Source organism: Quercus robur, chromosome 3 (assembly GCF_932294415.1).
Source record: "Quercus robur chromosome 3, dhQueRobu3.1, whole genome shotgun sequence".
Taxonomy (NCBI): domain Eukaryota; kingdom Viridiplantae; phylum Streptophyta; class Magnoliopsida; order Fagales; family Fagaceae; genus Quercus; species Quercus robur.
Genome location: NC_065536.1, coordinates 28,762,890 through 28,789,574, shown reverse-complemented (window position 1 = coordinate 28,789,574; position 26,685 = coordinate 28,762,890). Strand labels below are relative to the sequence as shown.

Below are 26,685 nucleotides of genomic sequence, written 5' to 3'. Positions count from 1 at the left end.
TTTCAAGCAATAATTTGATTGATAGCATGTTTAGTTGTATGGATGATGTGACATGATCATTAGCCATCGTAGCCTAGAAAACCTTTTTCACCGGGCAAAGTGGATACCTAATCCCTTTCCACCTTGTAACTTAGGCTCAAAGGTTCTATATTAGTTTATTATCCATGTAATTTTTCAATTTATTGAATGAAACTAGGAATCAAAGGCATGTAAATTTTCTCTTAAATTTTATTTAGGACCAAAGCCATGTAATATCTTAGTCACATTGGTATACAATCTTTTATTTGGTTTTCCTATTTTTCCCTTTGTAAGGGGGTGTGCTGTGTTAGTGGTGTTGGGTTGCCTCCTGCTGCACTAAGCCTAAGTTTTCTGGATAAGAGAGTTGGGACCGACTCAGTTTCAGCTTAAGTTGGATCGGCATGTGCGCAAACTAGGCCAAATCTGCCAGAGACGTGTTCATGGCAGGTGAAATTGTTTCAGACAAATCGTGGCAGGGAGACATAATAACAATAAAATAAACAGAAAATATCTAGCCACTTAATGGGGAATTGACCAAACAACCCTTAAAATCAATTACAACAACAATAATAATTGTTTTTTTTTTTTTTTTTTTTTTTTTTTTTTTGCAGAAGAGAAAAAGAAATAACAGAGGATATCAAATGTTAATACGCATGGGTTAGTCGGAATATTAGGGGAAATCGACCAAAAATCCAATCCGTAGGAGCAGAGCCACAAAGGGAAGAACATTCCTTCTCAAAGCAGTCAATCTCTTAGGAAAGAGTCCTGCCGTGGAGATTAACCGCCCTGAAGGAAACGGGTCTGAGTGGTTTTTCTACGTAGATACTCTCAAGTTTTTTTACAGAGGGCCAAATTTCATGAGGGAGAGAAGGGATCAATCTACCGGTGCATGCTTACCGTTCTAATTCTCACTATTTCTTTCTTTCTTCTCACTCATTTTCTTTACTATTTCTTTTAAGTTTTCTATTTCTTAGTCAAAGTTCCCGTTGTTTCTCCTTCTTTTGTTCACGGCAAGACCCTCCTTTTATAGTGCTTGCCGTGACCAGATTTTACTGTTTTAGCCCTTAAATCCCTTTGTCTGGTCTAGGTGTACTGGTCGACCATTACTGTTTCGTCTGTGTGTCGCCCTCCCATCGCCAGACAAGAAAGAGTATTTTGTTTGCTAGTCTGCCGTGACACCTTTTCTTGCTACGGTCTGGGTTATTTCTCTCTCCCTATCCCTCATGGCATGCACCTAATGGTTCCAACTCAACTTGCCTCTTTTGGGTAATAAGCCATCCCAGCAGGACACCTCCTCGAAAGAGCCTGAGCCGGAACCTTCAAAATAGATTTTTCCCCTCTCCCCACCACCAAACCATGCCCTCTGATTCTTTGACCCCCCGACCTCACCATGCTCTGTATTGGCTGGGTACAGGCTGGTGGTGACTGGGCCTTGCGCGTGCCTTCATTTCATATGTGTCTAAAACTTACCTGCTGCCCATTCGTCTGTCGCGGTCTGAAGGCTCGCCGTCCGTGTTTTTTGACCTCTTATGTGGGCTGCTTTTTGTTTTCCCGCTCCTTTTAGGAGCTGGGCTTTATTTGATGATGGGTCTTACATTTCTTTGGCCTATTCCTTGGTTTCCCTTATTTCTTGCAATGTTGTTCTGTTATTCTTGCTGTAATAACTTAATCCTGCTGGGCCTCTTTTAGGCCATCCGTTTATTCCTTCTCCCAATGGCTTGGTATGGCCATTGGTTTGCTTTTATTTATGGGCTCCTATGTCCCTTTTGGCTTTCCCTTGGGCATCCTCGACCCGTTTGCTTTCTTTGGGTTTCCTCGGCCCTTTTGCTAATTCTGCATTCCCATGAGTTTTTTACTAACTTCATTGGGCTTCCCTAGCCCAATAACCTTATTATCATCCTTGGGGTTTATGGGCTTGCCATAAACCCCTTACTTTCTTAGTTTGCATTACTTTGCGCCTGCAGTTGCCCTTTCTCGCTTTTCTACCTCATACACTGCCAATGAGATGCTATTTCTCTCTTTCCGGGCTTCTTCAAGGCCACTTGCCTCTTCAAGACCCATTTGTTTATTTCTTGAGTCTGTAATCCATTATTCCTGCCGTTTGGGCCTAATGGTTTTGCTGTTTGTTTTGTCAATTCTTTGTTGCCCTTGTTATTGGGCTTTCTTTCTTTCCACCTGGATTCTCACAAATGGCCCTCAACACCCTTTAATAAAACTAGCATGTAACCCATTCAAACGCATAAATACATTTAAAATTAAATAATATTTTTATTATAAAAATATAAATATTAGTCAAATTATAAATTAAAAAAAAAGCATGTAACACATACATATGTATAAAAACATTTAAAATTAAACACAATTTTTATCATAAAAATATAAATAAATAGTCAAATTATTATTTTTAAGTAAACATAATTAGTCACAAATTAAAATTCTTGCCTAAATTTAATACTACTTATGATCATTTTTTTGTTCTAATTTTTAATAAGATAGAACTTGTGGTGTTTTTTGTTGTGTGGTTATTTTTATTGAAAATATGTGATTGGTTTTTTTATTTATTTATTTTTATATAATAATTTTATAGTTCATTAATATTAGATTCTTAGTATTTTGCACTCATAAACTCACTTGGCACAAATATTAAAAAACTTTTTTTTTGAGAAATAATTACAACATGCTACTAACTTCGTAACTCGAACTCTTTCCCTCCTACACCGCCAAGCACTTTGTACATGGGGAGATGCTAATTCAACTACAAGGCCTTTGGCGATTAAAAACTTAAGTGGGCACATGGTATAAACTTAAGTGGATAATTATGATGTGGTGTCCACTAAATTTAGACACATGATGCAAAATTGTATTTTAATTTCAAATTCTAATTGAATTTTCTTTAATCTTTGTATATATAAATAAAAGTAAAAGCTCCATTGTAAAACCATCAATGCATGAGGGAAAATACAATAAGTTAAATCACTATTTTGAATTTTTTAGAGGCATAAACTGGACTGGACTCGACCAGTTCACATCAATTCGGCCTAACTTGATCCAAACGGGCCCAAGGGCACGATCTCTCACAGATGGCCATAATTGATCTTCATTATGATATTCCCCTTTTTAGGACATTATTCACACTGCATTTTTTTATTGAATATTTGTTCAAGAGCAGTGTCAATATTGTCACTAAAAAAGGGAATATTATAATGGGGGCCGGTTACAGCCGCCTTTATACAAAAGAAGACTGATGCAGGGTGCTTTGTGCCCCTTATGCGATTCAAATGCAATACCTTGACATGGTATGGGAAGTCTTAGCTTCAACTTGGCCTGGGCTTAAACTTTCTCACTTCATCCAAGGTGACTTTGATTTGTAAAGTGAAAATTTTGGATGGGGCAAACTCTATTTCAGAAAATAGAAAGGTTGGAGTTGTTTCAAGAGTTTTTGGCTTTAGGGTATGAGGATGGGATTTGAGTAAAAGTGTCCATCATTTTATATTGTTTATAATCATATCATTTACATGATTTCGTGTAAATGTTATGACCAAATCATAACAATCCTATTGGATGTACGTGTGTATGGAGTTAGTTACTTAGTTTGATATAATTCTCTTCGTATTATACAGGTTTAATCCATTATTTGATCAAATAGTGTTTTTTAGTTTGTTAGTTGTTGAAGTACTAAATTCATGAAGTTTGTTCAGTCATATCATTTTTATTTTTATTTTTGCTAGGACTTATTTAAAATCAATTAATCATATCATTCTCATGCTTTCATGGCAAGTATATACTTTTTTTGTGTGTGTGTGTGGAGAAAATGGCAAGTATATACTTGAGTGCATGACTAAATCATAAATATTTTTTAACCATAAAAAATATGTTTTTTTTAGCTAGACTTGTTTATCATGAAAGCATAGCCTATCGTATCATTTACCATGCTTTCATGCTATATATTGACTAACTTATAAAAAAGATAAAATACAGATAAAACACTTAGGACATGTTTGGTAGACTGTAATAGACACTGTAATGTAATAGTTATTCCTATGGTTTAGCTATTCAATAGTTTGGTTATGTTTTTATTACAGGAAATAGTCATTCCTTATGAATAGCTATTCTTTAAAATAAGGAATAACTATTCCTCTTTAAAATGGTTGTAATAACTATTCCTTAGTAGATGTAATAATTTCTAATATTAATATATTTCCAAATAAATAAACTTTCCATATCTACCTAACAATTATGGAAATAAAAAATCATCAAAAAATAACTTATCTCTCTAAAATTTAAAATATATTATTTTCTAGGAAATATATTTGTATGAATGAGATATTTCCTAAAATAGATCATAAGTTTTATTTTAATGTTATAACTCACAACCAAACTAATGAATAAGTTTAGTTATTCCATTACAACATATTTTATTCCTGATAATAAAGATTACCATTCCTGTTGTAATCCACATTCAGTGTACCAAACGTACCCTTAGGGTGGCGTTTGGTACGGGTAGAGTTTTAAGATGCTTAGGAATGTTGAAAGATTCTCACGTTTAGTTGCAAATTGTATAAGGGAATTAGATACCTGGGTATCTGGATTCCCACTCAACCCCTTTCTTGTAGGAATGTGGATTCTCTTTAAAACACATGGGCATTCAAATTCCCAAGCTTAAAAAAATTACATTTGTTATAAATTGACAATTTTACCATTTTTCATTTATCATTTAACCAATGGAGATAAAACATAAAAAAAATTATTAATATCTATTCCCTTATCTTTATCTCTTCTTGCCATAACAACTTAAATGCAAAAATAAAATAAAATATTTATATCTCCTATTTGGAATTGGTTAGATGTTAAAATAAAATATTTATACCTCCACCCTTCACCTCTGCCTTGCGCACGTATCTAGCCCAATATCTTATTCAATTCATATTAGCCCATTAATCACCATAATTAAAAGGAATAAAATAGACTCTCTCCTTTTCAATGTGAGATTAAACATTTTCACTAACTCTTCATCTTCCATATTAACTCTCACATCTTTACATTTATGTTGTAATATTTATTCATTTTAATTGATTAATATTAAAATGCTCCAACACATAATGTCATGATTTCCATTAAAAAAAGAAGAATTTAAATAGTTATTTTTATATTATACATGTGATTTTGAAATTTTAGACTATAGTTTTAATAAATTTGTCATAATTTATAGTTTATATTTTGTTTGTCATTATTTACTTGGAGGAATTTTTTTTAAAAATTGATATTAGGTTATAAATATAAGGATAGTATGGAAAAAAAAATAATTCATTTAAAATTCCTAGAAATAAACAAAACATAGGAATAGTTATATTCCAAAGCATCCAAATTGCAAGACATCGCATTCCAAGGAATCTGGATGCCAAGAATAATGTGAATTCTCCGGTACCAAACGCCACTAGGATTTGGACTAATGCAAGCCAAGTTTAAAACTTTTCAAAATTGCTCAATTTGATGGATTTTTTTTTTTTTTTTTTTTTCAAAATAATCAAATCCCTTAAACAATTTCATTAGTTAGCAAGGTTTTGAAACTATTTAGCAATCTAACAAATCGAGTCTATTAGACTCGATTTTGCTCTTTGAAATCGAGCAACGTGAAGTCTAGTTGCAGTTGGAAATCAAGTGTCTCACACTCGAGTTTCATACTTGAGAGTGAAACACTCGAGTTCCATAGTAAAAACTTCACCAACCCATGCCCTTTGATCTTCACAAAAACGCCCTCTGATAATCACAAAAACAACAAACCCAAACCCAAGCAAATCCACCTACAGCAACAAACCCAAACCCAGGCGAATCCTTCATCTCTATGTTTTCTTGATGAAGTTTGTAGCCTGGCAGGGAAATTGAGTTGTGGAGACTCGAGTTTCATGGAACTCGACCTCTTCACACTCGATTTAGCACAACAAAATCGAGTTCTCTGCACTCAATTTGTTAGATTGCTAAATAGTTTCAAAACCTTACTAACTAATGAAATTGTTTGAGGGATTTGGTTATTTTGAAAAAAAAAAATCTCAATTTGATTTTTAAACCCAACTTGGTTCCTAAATCGTTATTCATTTTTCTCATTTTTCTCTTAGTAATTAGGGACCAAGTTGGTCAGTTTTGATGTTAACTGTACTTAGGGGTGTCCACAAGTTGGTTCGGGTCGAGTTTGTGCCCAACCTGGCCTCGACTCGATAGACTCGGGTGGGAGAAATCATAACCCGCAACCGACCCGTATGGAGCTTCGGATCGGTCGGATCGGGTCTTGTTAGTTTCGGGTGCATCTCGGTCGGTTTCGGGTTTGTTACAGGGGTTGAAATCTGGCCGAATTTTGGACAAAATCTTGCCAGATCTCGACAGATCTGGTTGGATTTTTGCCGAAATCTTGTCTGATCTTGACAGATCTGGCCAATATTCCTCCATATCCTTTGAGATCTGGCCAAGATGTTGCAATATTTGTCGAGATCCAACCGAGATCTCTTTATATCGACGGAGTTTTGAGTTTAGGCTTACCAGTTTTCCGCCGAAACACGAGATCTGCGACTTGAAGAGAGAAAGGCATCGGGCGGGTCGGGTGCTTTGGTTTCTCAGACAGGCAAACCGAGACTCGAACCGATGGCATTGGGTCTTTGCGCCGGCAGCCAACCGAACCACTGCTCAGGTCGGGCAGTTATCGAGTCGGAGAGTGTCGGGCCGGTCGGATTCTTCGGGTCCGGGTGAGTCTATTCCCTCATCTGTGTCAAAAGAAAAAGAAAAAAAAGAAAAAAAAAGGAATAGAAGAAGCAAGTTTAACGGTCGACTTGTTGAGAGTTGAGATCCACAGAATCAAATAAAAAGCGCGCGAAAGAGGTTCCTAGGGTTTTTCTCTGCAGAAAGAAAAGCAAAAATCTCAGCAATGGCGATCGACTCTCTCGTCCTCGGTAATCCCTTTTTCCTATTCACAATCTCCCAATTCTCACCAACCTCTAACACTCATAACCACAAACTTTCCTCGTCGATTTTCTGGTTCAGGCGCAGGGCAACAAGTCGGGAAGAGCTGCGTGGTGGTGTCGATGAACGGGAAGCGAATAATGTTCGATTGCGGTATGGACATGGCTTACCACGACCACCGCCGCTACCCCGATTTCTCTCGCATCTCCAACTCTGGCGATTTCGACAGCGCCCTCACTTGCATTGTCATCACCCACTTGTACCTAACTTTCTCAACCCAAGCTTATTGTTTCTTTGTTCATTTTTTTTTTTCAGTTTTGATTGAAATCACTGTATTTTTATTGATTTTGTTAATTGGATAGCCATTTGGATCACATTGGTGCACTTCCTTACTTCACGGAAGTATGCGGGTACAGCGGGCCAATATACATGACGGTGAGTCTTTTACGTGTTCGATGAAATGTTTGGCTGAGATTTTTTTTTTTTTTTATTTATTTATTTATAATTTTTAATTTTTTTATAGGAAAAGTGCTTGACATATATTTGTGAATGATAACTCTAGAATCACGTTTTTTTTTTTTTTTTTGGGCTGGGTTCTAGATGGTAGACAATAAAGTAATTTCATGGTGAGCCCAGATGAGAATCAATAACAATTTGATAATTTAACAGTTGTGAAAAGTATTGTGTATGTAGCATTGCTCATTTGTGAATGAAGAATTATGCTACCTAATTTAGATTCTATGGGCCTGGTCATGGTCTAGCATCTTGGGAGTATTATGTGGGTTGGATTTGGAGACAGCTTACAATCGTGTGAATTGGAATTTTTTGGTATATATGTTGGAGCAGTGTGGTTTTAAGGAAAAAAAAATGGTTGTCTCATATGACATATCTAGCCATGCAATATCTTAGGCTTCCAAAGAGGAAGTTTCATATCTAGCCATGCAATACTTGTGCCATCAGGTAGCCAACCTTAAGTGGTTGGGACATAAGGCGTTTTTATTTTGGCCTAGGGGTGAGGGGACTGATAGTTTGTTTTGGAAGTTAACCCCGAATGGCGTTTTTGATGTGCGCTTTTTCTATAATTCATTATCTGCACCTCCTACCTTTCCTTTCCCATGGAAATGTATTTGGAGAAGTAAGGTACCTAAAAGAGGGTCTTTCTTTTTATGGACTGCAGCTCGAGATAGTATTCTTACTATTGACAACCTTGTAAAAAGGAACTTGTCTTTGGTTAATTAGTGTTGATTGTGCCGTTGCAATGGAGAAACAATGGATCATCTTTTACTTCATTGCAAGTTCGCACATGCCTTATGGAGTGAAGTGTTTTTTATGTTTGGTTTGCAATGGGTGATGCCAAGGACGGTTGTTTCTCTTCTTTTTGTGTGGGAGAATTATTTGGGGTTACACTCTTCTTCGGTCTGGAATATGGTTCTAGCCTATTTGATGTGGCTAATTTGGAGGGAACAAAATACCCGCACTTTTGAGGACATTGAGAAATTTGCAGATTTTTTGAAGTCTTTGCTAGTTGGGACATTGTTTGGGTGGTCTTGTACTTAGGGTTTTACACAATGTATTTCCATTTTTTATTTCGTGCTTCTATCTCTGTTTGATTTGTTTCTAGTACATTTTGTTCATCATCGTGAACATGACGTACTTTTTTTAATGAAGATAACTATTACCTATCAAAAAAAAAAAAAAAAAAGAAGTATATTCCATGCAATTTTTTGTTCTTCCTTACTTTATGTTCTTTGGCTAGTTAGCTAGCAATTTTTTAGAAAGTAAATGATTGAGCAGGGGTGGGAGAGGCACATTGACTTGTCAAATGGCTTATCAGAAGTCTGCATGTGGACTTCCATTATCATGATTGAAATTGGAATTTGATATTTATGTTGAAATTGATTGCACCACAGTATCCAACGAAGGCATTGGCTCCTTTGATGTTGGAAGATTATCGAAAAGTGATGGTTGAACGAAGGGGTGAAGAAGAACAATTTACTTCAGAGCATATTGTGGAATGCATGAAAAAAGGTACATGGATTTCCTTTTTCTGTACCAGCATATTTAATCTTTCTCATTGCCACTTTAAGAATATTTTTTTCCTTTTTTGATAAGACTAGACTTGTGCAATTTTATGATTCCTGCTTTTACTCTATGTTCTTGATGTCCCAGTGGTCATCCTGATTTTACTCTATGTACTTTCCAAATTCAACATCTGCTACTTCTTTCCTCATATATGTCTTTTTCTTTGTCTTGGTTTGGTTCCTCTTTGCAGTTATAGCTGTGGATCTGAAGCAGACTGTGCATGTTGATAAGGATCTTCAGATTCGTGCCTACTATGCAGGACACGTAAGGCTTCTGAAGTTCATCTATAGATTATATTTTCTGTTGACAGCCGTGTTTCGCTTTCAATTGGACTTATTAGCCTTCTCTTTTAAAACTTCCAAAAATGTGTTATAATCTTTCTAGCATCTTTTATCTTGTCCATGACAATTTCATTTTTATTCTTACCTACATATTTTGTGATGTGGGAGACTCAAGAAGATTTTTCTTTAGTATTATTCATTTTTTGCAGGTCGGTGTATTTTTGTGTTTTTATGTTTTAGGCCCCAGTAGTTTATTAGGCTATTAGTATTTTAATATTTGGAAGCAAGGTTATTTTTGTAATAAGGCAATTAGGTTTTTCTATGCCAATTAGAACTAGGGTTTCCTATATAGGCAAGCCATTGTACTCCTTTTAGAGATGATTTATGATTAAGATTTTGATGAATGAAAAAAATGGCCTTTTGGTTTCTTAGGTTTGGTGCTGACTCCAGCCAACTCTATGTGTTGTTTCCTAGTGGTTTTCCTTGCTTGGTGCTAACTCTAAGCCAGGCCTAGGTGCTGACTCTTAGGTCATATCCCTTTATTTTCCTATCTTTCAATTTTACTGTTCAATTGTTATGGCTGTCTTGCGTCAAACTCCAAGTACTATTGTTGGTGAGTACCTCTTTATCCACAAGCTTCCTTATCCTGCTTGAGCCACTCTATGTTTACTTGGTATTTGGGTGCTGCACTTTTGTGGCTGCTCCCCTCCCCATGTTTGACACCTTAAGGAAAAAGAAATCTAGGAATTAAAGCTCAGTTTTACTGTACCGGCTTATGCATTTGGTGAAGGTGCATTTTGGAATTCTATGAATTTTAATTTGTACGAGCTATGGTTTAAAGAGGTGGTACTCTAATGTTTTGATCCCCTCTTTTTGCTAGGTATATTTGACCCTTAATTAGTTTCCTTTTTTTTATGCCATTTGGGATTTTCTGTTTGATTGGGACCTTGGTCTGTCGTCAAGCTCAAGTAGACAGCTTTTCTTTCTGATTAGATTAAAGACTTCCTCATTGATTGACACTTATTATCAAATTAAGATGGATTTGCGGTCAAGTCCTTGACTTTGGTCAGTGCAGGACAGATTAGGAAATCTGCCTAGGGATGCTTATGTAATGGGCTCTAGGGTTTGAAACTTGAGGTTTTAGGCCTCCCAGGGGTTATGAAGAAAGCATTTTGGATTTGTAGGTTGGTTAGGGTTCCAAAAGGATAGAATTTAATTGCAAAGGACAGATACAGAGAACAACAAGTTGCAGGGTTTTCCAGAAGCATTTGATATAATTTTTTTTTAAAGGTCTGAAACGGAGACCAACAGGTTACAGTATTTTCCAGAAGCAGTGGAAAATTACGGTTTAGTGTTATGTTTTCAGTGTAAGTGGCTTGCTGCATCAGGAAACCAAGAATCACTCTGACAGTGACGACATCAACTTGACCCTTCTTCCATGGCTGATTCAGAAAATCTGTTACATAGTATCGATACAGAGCATAATCATTAACATCTAGTTAAAGTTACATCATTATTGATAATTTTGACATGGCTCCACGAGATGATCTTTAACACAATCAATTCCTTAAGTAAGTCACTTTCAATGCTTTCCATAAATGACTTTGAGATAGCAGTCTGTTTATGTTTCTTTTCAATGATTATTCTAGGCTCATCTCAAGTTGTTAATTTAGCCTCCTTGTTATTTATGTCCCTAAGGTTCTTGGAGCAGCAATGTTTTATGCAAAGGTGGGAGATACTGCTATGGTTTATACAGGAGACTATAATATGACACCAGATAGACATCTTGGAGCTGCTCAAATTGATCGACTGCAGCTGGACCTTCTTATATCAGAGTATGGAATATGTGTGTTTAGATTATTATGCTTCTCTATTTGTTGTTGTACTGCCTATCTGCCATTGTAAAAAAATATCTATGTTTTCACTCTTCCTATTTTTGTTTCTTATCCAATTTTCTCATTGATATTTTCTTTCTTTGAGATATACTTCATTGTTGTCAATGTGGATTAGGGAGACTTCATAGACAACATTCTGAATTGATAGTCAGACTTTGCTAATGGTTTATGATAGTTTCTTGCCTTTTGGGTGTTGTCATCACAGTTGTAGTTGTCATATGGGGTTAAGTCAAATTTATTTATGTCCCTCTTAAATGCCTTAAGATAGCAAAATCAAAGGCAGACTTGAAGGTGAGACTGGTTCTCTATAGGCCACTACATAGTAGACACTGGTTTTCCTTTCTCTCTCTTCATTCTGTGTGTGTTTAAGTGATTTTGAATGGGTGGATGGGCACAAGTCTTCCTGTAAGATTTAGAACAATGATAACAAAATCAGTGGATATTGAACTGGAAAATATATCTATGAATTTGACATCTATGTATATAGTTATTTAATAAACATCAAATTTTCCTCTTTGTTTTATTCATTTATTGGTATAATCGAACATCAAACCATTGAAGCTCCTTTCTTGATCTTTTTTTTCCCCATGAGAACATATGCATTTTACTAAGACCACCACCACTGAGGGGTTCAACATCTCACTCTTTAGGTAATACCTATGAAGGGATTGAGGATATGGGGATTGGCCCCCAGAAATTATAGCTGCAAGTCCAAAGGACTAAGTTGTGAGAAGCCCTATTAGCTATTCTAGGTGCGAAATTTACCAACTCAATTTCAAAAAGAAGCTCCATTCTTACTGAGATATTATCATCTAAATGATTGGTTTTTTGGACAAACTGTAATTTTCTATTTTAATGATATTCCTGTTGCAGGTCCACATATGCAACGACTATACGTGACTCAAAATACGGTCGGGAGAGAGAATTTCTTAAAGCTGTATGGAACATCAATACTATCATATTTCAAATATTCTTATATTTCTACTGATTTTTGTTGCATCAGTTCTTGTCCCTTTTGTTCTCAATTTTAGTCTTTGGGATATACAAGTTATGGAACTTTTGAGCCTTTAAAATATCTTTATACCATTACCAATGCCCCAGTTGGTCCTATACATGTGACTTGCTATCATGAAAAGAATTGTAATAGCTAAATGATGGTGTGCAATATTTGTTAGCCATTGATCAACAGTTAAAAAATGGGTCACGGTCACATCGTCGGCATCAGTGGGCGAAACATAATCGTTTTTCCCCTTTGTCTGAGCTGGGTACTGAGTTTGGGGAAGGGGAAGATTGAGTTGAGGCTTTTAGGTCAGTGGCTTCTGTTGGTCTTAGTCCTAATGATTTTGGGCCCCTTTTCCTACTGTGGGACAACAGTGGAGCTGATAACTGTGATGGTGGTAGTGGGGTGAAAGATAATTGTCTTTTGGAGTGTAATCCTGTGACTCGGTGGGATCCCAATACTATTGGTGAGGTGGTGTTGATTCAGGATGATGCAGAAGGGGCTCAGGTGGCAGAAACTGAACCAAATTCAAGTTGGGTGTCCCAGCTGATGAAAGATTTTTGTAATATGGTGGGTTTTCCTATTGTGAAACATGAAGTTCAATGTCTGGCTTTGTTCTGCCTTCTCGAACAAGAATGTCTCAAGGTGATCGATGATGGAGTGCCTAAGCAACCTACAAACTCAGGGTCACGAGGTCTTAGGGAGCTTAAGGGGCTCATTTCGAATGTTAATTATGATGGTGTCTCTTCTAGGAGTAGGAGCAGAGCTCCTTTGAATGCTGTGGGGGTTGTTGGTAGTTTTAAATGAATTTACGTCTTCTTTCTTGGAACGTAAGGGGGCTTAACAATCCCCGGAAGAGACTGGTCTGTAAGAATCTTCTAAAAGAGTGGAAATGTGACATTGTTTATCTTCAAGAAACGAAAGTAGCTTCTATCGACACTGCTTTTGTTCGAAGTCTATGGGGAAGTCCTTTCATTGATTGGGTTGCTTTGGATGCTGTCTAGACTTCGGGAGGGGTCTTGCTGGTTTGGGACAAGAGGGTTTTTGAAAAGTTGGATGTTATTGTTGGACAGTTTTCTGTCAATGTCTTATTGAAAGGGGTGGTGGATGACTTTGTTTGGGCCTGTACAGGTGTATATGGCCCCAATGATGACGGTCAGTGGTCTTATTTGTGGGAGGAGTTATTACGGGTGCGCGCCACGTGGCCTATGGCATGGTGTTTAGTAGGGGATTTTAATATTATCAGGTACCCAAGTGAAAGACTTGGTTGTGAGTCGTTCAGCCCTGCTATGTTTGCCTTCTCGGACTTTTTAGAGAGCAATTCTTTAGTTGATTTACCTTTAGAGGGGGTTCCTTTACATGGTTTAGAGATTCTGGTATCCCCTCTATGTCAAGAATTGACAGGGCTTTGGTTTCTCTAGATTGGGAGGAACATTTTGAGAATAGATCCCAACGGGTGCTTCCCCTTGTTATTTCAGATCACTGTCCGCTTTTGTTGGAAGCTAGTGTTGTTCGACGAGGCCGAAGTGCCTTTAAATTTGAAAACATGTGGTTACAAGTTAAGGGTTTTGTTGATAGAGTTCAACAATGGTGGATTGGTTATAGTTTTACGGGCTCTCCAAGTTATATTTTGGCACAAAAGTTGAAGGCTTTGAAAGCTGATTTAAAAAGGTGGAATAGGGAGGTGTTCGGTGATTTGGCTTTTAGAAAGAAGAATTTGCTGACTGAACTTATGGGTTTAGATGCTAGAGAGGAGTCGGTGGGTCTATCGAATGAGGATCAATATTGTCGCATTCAACTCAAAGGGGACATAGAACATTTGGCTTCTCTTGAGGAAATTTCCTGGAGACAAAAGTCTTGTGCTTTGTTTGTGAAGGAGGGAGATAATAATAATTGTTTCTTTCATAGATTAGCAAATTCCCATAGAAATGCTAATCTAATTAAGAGGATAGAGGTGGATGGTGTTCTTTATGAGGATGAGGCTGATGTGCGCTCTCAGTTAGTTCTCTTCTACCAGGGGTTGTATGAGGAAACTGAGGTTTGGCGTCCTACTATGGATGGGTTAGATTTTGCATGCATTGAAGAGGAAGAGAGGTTGTCCTTATAGAAGGAGTTCTCAAAGGAGGAAGTTTTCCAGGTATTAAGGGAGATGGAGGGTGATAAAACCCCTAGTCCTGATGGTTTCACCATGGCTTTTTTTCACAAATGTTGGAGTGTTGTGGAAAAGGATGTCATGGACTTCTTTGATTACTTTCATCAGCACTCTGTGTTTGAAAGGTCTATGAATGCTTCATTTCTCACTTTAATTCCTAAGAAGTGTAATGCTGTTAACATTAAGGACTTTCGCCCCATCAGTTTGGTGGGTAGTGTGTACAAGCTGCCATCCAAGGTGTTGGCTAATAGGTTGAGGGCAATTCTGGATAATCTTATCTCTGAGTCTCAAAATTTCTTTGTTGGTGGAAGGCAGATCTTGGATTTAGTGCTTATTGCAAATGAATGTCTGGATAGCAGGTTGAAAAGCAGATTACCGGGTGCGGTTTGCAAGCTTGACATTGAAAAAGCATATGATCATGTGAATTGGGAGGCCTTGTTTTATTTGTTGGGCCGGATGGGTTTTGGGTTGAAATGGAGGGGGTGGATTAGGGCTTGTGTTACTTCTGTCCGCTTTTCAGTCCTGGTAAATGGCTCCCCTGAAGGTTTTTTTGGAAGTTCTCGTGGATTGAGACAAGGGAATCCATTATCCCCGCTTCTGTTTCTTTTGATAATGGAGGTTTTAAGTAGACTGTTGAAGAAGACAGAGGAATGTAATCTTATTCGGGGTTTTCAGGTGGGCTCTGTGAACTCTGTTGGTGTGCGTATCTCCTATTTGTTATTTGCTGATGACACTATCTTATTTTGTGATGCTTCTAGAGAACAGCTTCTGTCCATAAGGTTAGTGTTGTCTTGTTTTCAAGCTTTTACGGGTTTGAAGGTCAATGTTGGGAAAAGTGAGATTGTCCCTATTGGGGAGGTGAATAATCTAGATGCACTGGCTAATATTCTCCATCGTGGAGTGGGCAGTTTGCCTATGAAATATTTGGGGATGCCGTTGGGGACTTCTTTTAAGACAGCTTCGATTTGGAATCCTATTTTGGAGAAAATGGAGAAGAAGCTATTTGGGTGGAAGCGTCTCTATTTATCTAAGAGTGGTAGGCTCATGCTCCTTAAGAGTACTCTCTCAAGCCTCCCAATGTACTTTTTATCTCTTTTTAATATTCCTAAATCTGTGGCTGCTAGATTGGAAAGTATTCAGAGGAACTTTCTTTGTGGGTCTTTTAAGGGGAGTTTCAAATATCCTTTGGTGGCTTGGGGATAAGAAGTGTGGTGTCTTTTAATCAAGCTTTATTAGGGAAATGGTTATGGAGATATGGTCATGAAGTTACCCATCTTTGGTGGCGAGTTATCTCCACAAAATATGGTGAGGGTCAAGGGGGGTGGTGTACTAAAGTGTGCAGGAGGACTCATGGGTGTGGCCTATGGAGAAGCATTAATGAAGGGTGAGAGAGCTTCTCTAAGCATCTGTCTTTTGTTGTGGGTGAAGGCACTCGTATCTGCTTTTGGCACGATAGGTGGATTGTGGATAATACTCTAAAAGATCTCTGAGGTTCTGTGGATTCCTGAAGGGGGTACTATTAGAGTATGGGATTTAAGGTTTTATAGAGCTTTTGAAGATTGGGAGCTAGTTGCATCCTATTCCCTATTCCAGCTTATCCAAACTCGTATTCCTTGGGGTGATAGGAGCGATACTCTTTGTTGGCGGTTAAAAGGTGATGGCAAGTTTGACATCCGGTCTTATTACCATGCGATTTGGGGTGCTTCGAATTCTTTATTTCCTTGGAAAGGTGTTTGGAAATCAAAGATTCCTAGGCGAGTGGCGTTCTTTTTGTGGACTGTTGCACATGGTCGGATCCTCACTTTGGATAATCTAATGCTTAGGGGTTGCCCGTTGGCTACTTGGTATTGTATGTGTTGTTGTGGTGGGGAGTTGGAAGACCACCTTCTTCTTCATTGTCCTGTTACTCATTCCCTATGGACTTTTATGCTTCAGGCTTTTGGTATTCATTGGGTTATGCCAGGTTTAGTGGCGGGGTTGTTATCTTGTTGGCATCAGTGGCTTGGGAAACATAATTCGGACATTTGGAATTTGGTTCCAAGGTGCTTAATGTGGATTGTGTGGTTGGAACGTAATCGGCATTCCTTTGAGGATAATGAGAAGACGTTGGATGAGTTAAAAGTTTTATGCGAACGTAGTCTTTTGGAGTGGTCTTGTTGTTGGGGTTTTACTGATTGTTCTTATCTCTCTGAGTTTATGCTTCCCTTAGCTTAGTTTCCTGATTACTCTTTTTGTTGTGCTGTTTGTCCTTTTTTTTTCTTGATTGTTCATCATCATGAACAACTTGTACTTTTCCTTATTTTCTCATTAATAATAGTTTTCTGATTACCTATCAAAAAAAAAAAAAAAAAAGAGTAAGAAAGTCTTCATATTTTGACCGATCCAAGGTGAAAAGTGGGGTTGCTTCCCACTTTTCACCTTTCTCAGTAGCATCTTTCGCTTACAATAGATAAGTTCTTTGTTGGGTAAGTGGTTATGGTGTTTTGCTACTGAAACAGATGCTTTTTGGAGGAGGGTTGTAGAGCTTAAATAGGGTACTAATTGGGGTGGGTAGTGTTTGAAGAGGTTAAAGGAGGGTGTAGGGTTTGTTTATGGAAGTATATTTGATCGGGATGGAATTACTTTGCCAGGTCTGTGTCATTTTTCGTTGGCAAAGGAACTGATGTTCGCTTTTGGCTTGACTGGTGGTGTGGTAATGGGGTTTTAGAGGATGTTTGATGTAGGACAAATTGGAGAAATTTGTCTGTGTGGTTGTGGTGGGTTAAGGGTGGCTATTTGTTTATTATCGTGCATTAATATATTATTACTTTTTGTAAGGAATTATCTAAACAGGGATCTAAAAAAGCAGAGATAAAATAAATAAATGAATTGTTCTATTTAGTATGTTTCGCATTAAATATTCAAAGACCATGGGCAGGGCATGATCCAGAATTTTCAGTGACTGATATAGAGAACCAAATTTAAATGCATCACTCCCATTTCCTTTTCTTTCTTAATAGTAATTTTCAAACTTTCTTTTGATATGCATGTGGTCTGCATATGTTTATTTATTTCTTGTGTTATTGACCTGATTATCATACTTTTTGAACTCACATGAAAACCTTTTTAGAGTAATATTATGTGTATTTATTTGTTTGTCTCCTAGTTTAAGGTTTTGCGTGTCTGACCTACAATGATTCTTTGTTTTTCCTGCTTAACAAATGGATGTAGGTTCATAAATGTGTTGCCGGTGGAGGAAAGGTGCTCATTCCTACATTTGCACTAGGAAGAGCTCAGGTGTTCTAATCAATATATTTATTAATTTTACTTTCTTTGATTGTGATTTCTTTTTTTTTTTTGATAGGTATGAAAAAGTTTTATTGAACAAGGATAAGCATGAAAAATACACAAGGTTCATGATAGTAAACAAGTAGAAAAAAGAGGTAAAAATAAGCAAATAAACACTAAGCTATACTAAGAGACAAAAGAAAATCCGTGATAGTAGAACAATCTGAGAGGCCCCAACACTAAGACTGATCAAAGAGGGTCCGTCTACATAAATCTAACAACTGTCCAATGATTTCCCTGTATTCTCAAAAGAACGCCGATTCTATTCAGTCTAAATATTCCACATTAAACAACCCGGAACTAGATTCCAAATATCAGAATTATGTTTCCCAAACCAATGATACCAACAAAAAAATAAGTCTACAACGGAACCTGGCATGACCCAATCAATCCCAAATAGCCGAAGCATATACATCCATAGAGAATGAGCAACTGGACAAGAAATCAGCAAGTGATCCACAGATTCCTCATTACAGCAACACATACAACAATGATTTGCCAAAATGCAGTCATGGAGCATAAGATTATCCGAAGTAAGGATTTGACCATGAGCTGCTGCCCATATAAAGAATGCCACCCTTTTAGGAACTTTTACTTTCCAAATGCCCTTCCAAGGGAAAGTAGGAAGAGTTGCATTTCGAATCTTATGATAAAAAGACCAAACATCAAACTTCCCACTTCCATTAAGACACCAAAAAAGTCTATCACTACCTCCACCCCTAGGAATTTGAGTTTGAATGAAGTGAAGAAGGGAATAGGAAGTCGCCAACTCCCAATCATTAAATTCCCTATAAAATCTTGAACTCCATACTCTATCATTATCACCAATTGGAGGACTTAACACTTCAGAAATACAAGCTTCCTTATTGGCTGAACACAAATAGCTGAGGATAAAGAGATTTGAGAGTCTAATTTTCATGATCTAAATCCACAAAAAAATGAATTTTAAGTACATGATTAACTTATCAATCTAACAAACATCAATTAGAGTGCCTAAATCTTTTCTTTAGAACCTTAGTGGATTGGCTGTTTGCTTTGCGAAACCAATCATTCTCTTCTTTTTTTTGATTTTCTTGACTTATGTAATTTTTGTACTTGATTTGTTGACCCCCTGTACACTTCTTGTGTACTATGGCATCCCTTTTTTTATATCAATAAATCTTATTACTTATCAAAAAAAAAAAGACTAAATCTCAAAATTAAATAAAACTCCAAATAAATAAACTCTTAAATATTCTTTGCATAAATATCCTTAACTAGAGAGAAAATTCAATGTCATCTAGTCCGAAATAAAACAGGAACAGCTAAAGTTCTGTAAATAATGTCAACTACGGTCAAAGTCATTTAAGTTCTCCATAACTCCATCTTCACTCACCACCGAGTACCCCAAGGCTATAAATCCTAGCTAAACCTTAATCTAAAAGTTATCAATGAAAGAGTGAACTACACAGCCCAGTAAGCTATTGTACATAACATGCAACTAAATAGAGTCAAGTTATACATTTTGAATCTTCATGTTAACTTAGTAATCTTAAATATAGTTCCAAAGCATATAGGATGCTTAAGTTTTTATTTTTATTTTTTATTAATCCTTACACATTTTCCCCTCTTTTTGTGTTCTTTTGCTTGTCCTTATCTTTTCTAGTGCCTTAGTGCATTATAATACCATGCCCTTTATGTGTGTGTGTGTGTGTTAAAAATGTATCTTAGATATCTCACCTTAGCTCAATATTTATATAGTATGAGTTCATTATGAACTATTCTCTAGTATTATAAAATTGTTGTGCAATATTTTTTTTGATAACCTTATCCATTATCAATTAGGAACTCTGTATCTTGTTGGAGGATTACTGGGAGCGAATGAATTTAAAGATTCCTATTTACTTCTCTTCAGGTTTGCTCTATTAGATTTACTCCTTTTTTAATTGCATGATACTTGGCCACAATGTATGTGGCGATCTATCAAATGCTGAGTTTCTTTTGAACCTTATCGTTTTGAATGCATGAGTTATATATTGAGATAAATAACAGGTTCCTGAATAATGGCATTATGTATATGTAAATGGTGGCATATTACTTCTATGTATAAGAAAAAATTCGTAGTAGAATTATCGTGGTGGTTATATAGTCCATGCTCTTTCAATTTATCTCTTCCTTGTGGTGTTTTCCCCCTGAATTGATGATATTATTTTTTGTTTTTCTTCATTTAGGTCTGACTATGCAAGCCAATATGTATTATAAAATGCTTATCAGTTGGACCAGCCAGAAGGTGAAAGAGACATATTCTACACATAATGCATTTGATTTTAAGCATGGTACGTCTACTTTTTTATCTGCTATTGAGAGATGGTATTAAATTTAAGTTGTTCTGTAGGATTTGCAGTTACTGTTTCTTCTGGTGTGTTTTCACAGTAAAAACTATTGAATTAATGGTTTTCTGAAGCTTCTCAATCAGCTAGTATCAGTTTCCTTTTTCACAAGATTAATTTCTTAAGCTAGTCTACAGCAAGGCTTCCCATTCTTCTTGTTACAGCCTCTCAGAATTTTAAGCTGCATACTTAATAGGGGATAAAAACTCTGAGGACAATTGAATTCATTTAGCCATATTTTACTGCTTTAATTACTAGTGTAGTTTTTCAATGAGAAAGACTACATTTCATTAGATGAATAGCTTATTTTCCCATTTAGTATTTACAGAAAAACAAGGGACAATCTGATCTTTCACATATTGAATTGCTTGCTACAACTGAATCCTGTCATGTAGTCATTTTAATTTACTACAAGTGGTAATATAAATTTCTTCCATGGACTCAATTCAATAGCAATAAAACTTGTATGACCAAATCTACTTTAAAAAAAAAATATATATATATATATATATATATATATGGATCCTACTTCCAATCAAGAAAAATCTTGATTGTTAATTACACTTAATGGTAACCTCCTAGTCTTAAAGAAAGCAATACAAGAAAGAAACACAGGAATTGATAAATCAGAACACATAACATAGAAGGAGATCCTTTTTTTTTTTTTTTTTTTTTTTTTTCAATTTTCACAAAAAAAAAGGAAATTAAAATTTTCAGGCAAGAATATAGGGAATGACTAAGTCTTTCTGGCTTTCTTGAACTTTCTTCAAGTCCACTTGCAGGCTCTTCTCTGTCCGGCACCCCTTTTTCTTATTTCCAATGATATGGTCTTCTCTTTTCTTCAGATTTTCACCTTAAAAAGCTCCAGGCCTTCAACAGAAACTATTTCATGCTCTTTTTAGGATATTCATCTTATAATGAAAATTTTCTCACATGATTTCAGCAGAGTTTCTGCCCTCTCTTCCCACAAATTTTCTTTTAATTCAAGCAGAGTATTCTCAACTTTTTTCTCAGAACTCTCTATCTCTCAATTTTTTTCCTGAAGTGCAGCCCCCTCCTTATTAGAGCAAGCTATGTGAGTGTTTTGATTTAACTTAGCCTCCAAAATTCCTATCACAGAGATCCAGCCACAGTTTCATCTTCATAAAAAACATTTCCCCACTGGATCTCTAGTTCTCTCTCTCTCTCTCTCTCTCTCTCTCTCTTCCGCCTAGCACCTTTCTATAGTTTTGACTTGTACAATTGATATGCCATTGGTTTTCTTTGTTTGATAAAATCACAATTAGCATGACATAGTACATGTTCTCACCAGATTCTGTTTCTGTGATAAATAAATCTCACCAATGGATTTAATTTTTAAGTTTTGCAATTAAAAGTATTAGAAACGCAAAATCATTACTATTTTCTCTGTTTCTAAAACTAGAAAAAAATACACTATCGCTATTCAGTAACTACTCCCTTTCTATGATATAAACTGTAATTTTTCATTCCCACAATAGCATGTTTAGATTGCTTGCTTCACTATCTAAATAATTTAAACTTCTCAAGTCTTTACTTGTGTTTATTTTTGTACTCCTTCCCTCAAGCTTTCCTGGTCAGAATTTTTTAAAGGGTAAAAAACTGGTCTCACTGTGTTTGTATAGATAATTATCATTTCAAATAGTGCTCTCAATATCATTTAATTCATTGGAATTTATATTGCATTGCATGATGGTTAATTATTTGATAGGTTCTGTGCCTTACTGATTGTGTTTGGATATTGCAGTTCTTAATTTTGATCGTTCTATGATAGCTGCTCCTGGACCCTGTGTTCTTTTTGCCACACCTGGTTGGCTCAGTGGCGGTTTTTCACTTGAGGTTTTTAAGCACTGGGCTCCATCTGAAATGAATCTTGTTACATTGCCTGGGTACCAACCTTATTATTTTTTCCCTATTGGTTAAGAATGATTTTACGTAGTTTGGAACCTAAATAATGATTTTTCTTACAATCTGACTTCCAACTCTCTGAAACGGTGGCAGGCAACCATTTGATGTGAGTCACCTGGTAAATCTATAATACTGTTATACTTATCAAAAAAACTATAATGCCGATATAAATGTTAAAATGAAAAACACAATGTCTTGTTCATAGGTTTATTTATACTGTTTCTTCACATTCTGATGTTACAAATCAAACATGCTGGCATTGGTTTAAAAAATCTTGGATTAAAGGTCTCTCAAATGGTATGAGGTATCTATCATTTAGTTAAACCCACTCACTTGCATCACTCTTCTCATAAGGTGATACTCAAGGTTAAACTCATATCTAACTACTGAAGTTATTGTAATGTATCTTCATATGCTATTTTTGCATGCTGAATAGAGATGTCAAATTGTTAACTGCATGAAGCTCGGTTTATAATTTATGCATTGTGATTGATACCTCTGTTAAAATAGGTTGAAGTGAATCCAAATTTGAAGCATGCCCCATCATGCATTCCCTCTGATATTCTTATTTGATTTTCTGAGTTGGAAATGTACACTAGTACTAACCTCCTGACAGAACGAATTCTTATTGTACAGCCTCTAGTAGCATGTATTCTAAACTTTTTCTCTAGGTGCATATGAACTTGAATCACAGAGATTATGTTTCTCTTGGATGAAACATTAAATTTGAAGCTTCTTAAGTTTCAAGAAAAATTAACTGAGAATTGACAATCCATTTAAGTATGATTCTCAGTTCAAAGGTACATGATGTCCTTTATTATCTGAAAATGCTGGATTGTAAAGTTAATCTTATATGAACCTAATAAGTAGCACAAATGCAACACTTCTTGGGTGCTTCTAGACACTTATCAGCACACATCCAACTCTAGGATATGGCCATCTTTACAAAGTAACAGGGAGGTAACTGTAGGAAAAAAAAATACAAAAAATGTTTTTAACATACATTCTGATCCTTTTGTCTTTGAATCTTCAATGGATAATGTAGGAATGCTTGTTTGATAAAATTTCTAACTAGTGCACAAATGAGCATCTGTGAGAGCTTGCCAGGGCCACTCTATGCAATTTTACACAAAACATGCGGCCCCACTCATATACATGTTACAAACCCACCAACAACTGATGCTCTCATTCCTCAAAGTTATTATAAGTTACAACTAAAATGCTATTAGTTTCTCAGAAAAAAAAGGCTATTAATCTTCGTTGCACTATGCCTATTGTAGGTACTGTGCGGCTGGAACCATAGGACATAAATTGATGTCAGGTAAACCCACCAAAATTGATCTGGACAAGAATACTCAACTTGATGTGCGATGCCAGGTTCATGTTTATCTCTTAATTCACATATACTTTCTGCATCTTATCATTTTTTTTAATGAGTTTTGTCCTTATTAAATGGTGTTAAGATTCCTCTTGTTTTATCTTAACCTATATATAAATTGGCTAACAAAAAAGTAGGTTTGATGATGCTTGGAGCTTGAAGACAATTTTATCTTGATATACTATTGTTTAGTTTTAGAAGTCAATTGTATTTTTATTAATCAATTGGATTTTATTTAGGTCTTATTAGTTGATTAGGTTATTAGTATTTTATTTAATTTCTTAGTGTCAAGAGTATATTTGCAATTCACTAATTGGATCTCTTACGTCAATTAGAATTTAGGCTGAGTCATAGTAGTTTATATAAGTATACTATTGTACTCTTATGGAGACAAGTTTATACTTTGCTTGATTAATAAAAAAAATTTATTGAAATTTTCCAATGGTCTTGTTCTGATTCCAGCTAACCCTAGGTGCTGATGCCTAGGTTATTTTATTTAAAGTTTTTTTTTTTTTTTTTTTTTTTTTCAATTGTTTTTTTACATCCGTTTTAGTGTTGTCCTGCATCAAATTTTCTCATCGGTGCTTGCTTGTTCTACATCATAAAGCCTCCTGCCTTAGGCTAGGCCCTTCATTGATTGTTTTGTTTTTGAGCTTGGCCAATTAATTTAAGACTGAGCCTCCTCTTCACTCTCCATTCTATCTGTTTCTGTTTCATCTGGAATATTAAATCTGGTTTCTGTTTTTTAGGTTTGCTAATTTTGTTAGGAAAACTTTGCACGAATCACTTTTTCTCCATTAGTTATGGCAGCATCTATGCCCAGCACCCAGGAAGAAAAAAGAAAATCAAGATTCTAGCATCCTTTTCATCTGAAATAGTAAATCGATGTGATAAAAAAAATTGTAATATTATGATCTTGATATATATTCTTGAAGGGCGAAGCCACAGTTTAGGGCAGGAACTGCCACTACTTACGATGAAAATATTAATTGACACATGAAACCAACACCAAGATGATCTTGGTCTGAGAGTGAGGAAATAGTTGAGCTACAGTACTTTCTCTGTGATATTCAAGATTATTGCTCTTCATGAAATGAATGGATTTCAAAAGAAGAACAAGAAAGTGGGGTTTAAGAATGGAACTGATGAACATAGTTTCAGCTTCAAGATTTCATTCAATTCCTTCTCGTTCCTCCTTTTGGTGAAAGTTTGGATAGGAGTCAAAAGGAAGAATTTCTGTTGTTTGGAGCCATTCTTTGCTATTCCATTTGGAATTTAAGGAACCGGGTGCTTTTGAAAGGTTGTCGATCAATCATGATGAGTTGGTCCCTAGAATTCTAAAGCTTGTAGATGAGCACAAGCTCACCAGAAGGCCTGCTGTCACCCAATTACCACTGAGTCTTTTTCCCTAAAGTTGTCTCCTCCAGATAGATTGGCCTTAAAAATTGATGAAGATGGAGCGGTTGGCCCCACGTTCTCTTTGACAGCTGTTATGGCAAGAACCTGGAGAGGGGAGCTGGTATTTGCTTGCTTTCAGAGAGTAAACACCACCTTCCCTCTCCAAGTTGAAGCTAATGCCATTAAGTGGGCTCTGATTCTGTCCTCGAGGCTGGTGGCCAATTCCATTTCCATTGAGACCCCAAGATTTGCCATGATGTCCTAGCTGACCCCAGTTTGATCCCTCCTTTCAGAATTAGAGCCATTTGTCTTAGACATTCGTAAGCTGCTTTCTGATGCTCCTAATGTTTCTGTTTGTTGGGTGTAAGAAATGTAAATGGAGCAGCACATTTGCTTGCCAAATGGTTTCTTAGCTGTAACATGTTTGGTTCTTTTGATGTAGGTTGCTGCCCACCCTGTTTTGTTTCTGTTATGAGGGACAAGGCTGTTATCTCTGTATATTTTTTTTGGTTTTGCTCAAGAAAATCTTTCATTCATTAAAAAAAAAAAAAAAAAAAAAAAAAGACAGTTTGCTCTGTCTATTGCTTAAAATAACAGTAAATTGCTTGTTAAATCTGTGTGAACGAGTCTACCTGTTGAATGGTCCCTTTTAACTCCTTAAATGAGATACAATATGCATACTCTTTAAATAAAGCTCTCTCTCTCTCTCTCTGTGAGGAACTGAAATGCTTTTGTGTTAAAAATTTTCCCATTCTCGAAAGTTTGCCTGAACATGTGTTTTATATTGCCAGATTCATCAATTGTCTTTCAGTCCTCATACAGACGCCAAAGGGATCATGGATCTTGTCAAATTTCTCTCCCCCAAGCATGTGATACTAGTACATGGTGAAAAACCTAAGATGGCTACCCTAAAAGGAAGAATACATTCTGAATTGGGAATTCCATGTGATGACCCTGCGAACAATGAGACAGTTAGTATTTCTTCAACTCATTATGTGAAAGCAAGAGCCTCAGACACTTTTATCCATAGTAGTTTGAATCCAAACTTTAAGTTTTCAAAAAGCATTTCAGAAGATGAATCTGGTTCGTGTTTGAAAGATAGAAGGTTCATGCCGCAGCTGCAAGTATCGGACGAAAGGACAGCAAAAGGGATCTTGATTGAGGAAAAGAATAAAAAAGCAAAGATTTTACACCAAGACGAGCTTCTTCTCATGTTGGGAGAAAAGAAGCATGAGGTTCGGTTTGCTTACTGTTGCCCCATAAATGTTAGCAACTTGGAAGAGACCAAAAGCACATCAGATAATGTGCTTTGCACATCTGACAGATGCTCTTGGCTTCAACTGTTGAATAATAAACTTTCAGGTGAAATTTCTGGTGGAAACATCCAAGATTTCGGGGAACATCTTCAAGTAGAATCATTTGACATATCTGTTTGTCTGAATGACAAATGCCCTTACAGAATAATTGAAAGTCAAAATAAATCTGAAGCAGTGTTTTTTTGCTGCACTTGGTCAGTCGCAGATGAGAAGCTTGCGTGGAAAATCATTTCGATAATGGATAATTTTGATTGTGAATCTCATTGAGTTATATATTGTGAATTTTGATTGTGAATCTCATTGAGTTATAATGGAGAATTTTGATTGTGAATCTCATTGAGTCATATATGGTGAAGTCTGCCATGAGTTACTTTCTGTAATCAATTTATGACATCGATCATAAAGGAATCACCTAATAAAACAGTACGATTCTTGTGAGTAAGTTTTGTCTTTATTTTTATTTATGTTCCAATGATGGGGTGGTAGGTTAAAGTACCATGCTAGTTAACCGTTTCAATGTTTGGGAACTTTTTCTTAAGTCAAGGCGTGCAACTTCTCTGATACTTTAGTTTTGACAAGGGAAACATTGTTGCGC

The 26,685-nt window shown here is 36.2% G+C and overlaps 1 protein-coding gene across 1 annotated transcript; it reads left to right on the top strand.

Moving 5' to 3' along the window:
* Positions 1–6,788: 6,788 nt before the first annotated feature.
* Positions 6,789–26,532, top strand: LOC126717716 (cleavage and polyadenylation specificity factor subunit 3-II). The gene is made up of 13 exons (XM_050419571.1): positions 6,789–6,956; positions 7,048–7,225; positions 7,329–7,401; positions 8,877–8,994; positions 9,239–9,312; positions 11,028–11,164; positions 12,098–12,161; positions 17,587–17,652; positions 19,528–19,597; positions 19,914–20,018; positions 21,838–21,979; positions 23,279–23,375; positions 25,566–26,532. Exons 1-13 carry the CDS (start codon positions 6,932–6,934, stop codon positions 26,355–26,357), a joined length of 1,941 nt encoding a protein of 646 aa, XP_050275528.1. The 5' UTR covers positions 6,789–6,931; the 3' UTR covers positions 26,358–26,532.
* The last annotated feature ends 153 nt before the right edge of the window (positions 26,533–26,685 follow it).

Excerpts from the sequence above, each read along its gene's own strand:
- LOC126717716 (XM_050419571.1), top strand. The coding sequence starts at position 6,932 with ATGGCGATCGACTCTCTCGTCCTCG. Across the intron at positions 9,313-11,027 it reads GTGCCTACTATGCAGGACAC|GTTCTTGGAGCAGCAATGTT; the intron begins GTAAGGCTTCTG and ends TATGTCCCTAAG. Across the intron at positions 12,162-17,586 it reads AGAGAGAATTTCTTAAAGCT|GTTCATAAATGTGTTGCCGG; the intron begins GTATGGAACATC and ends AAATGGATGTAG.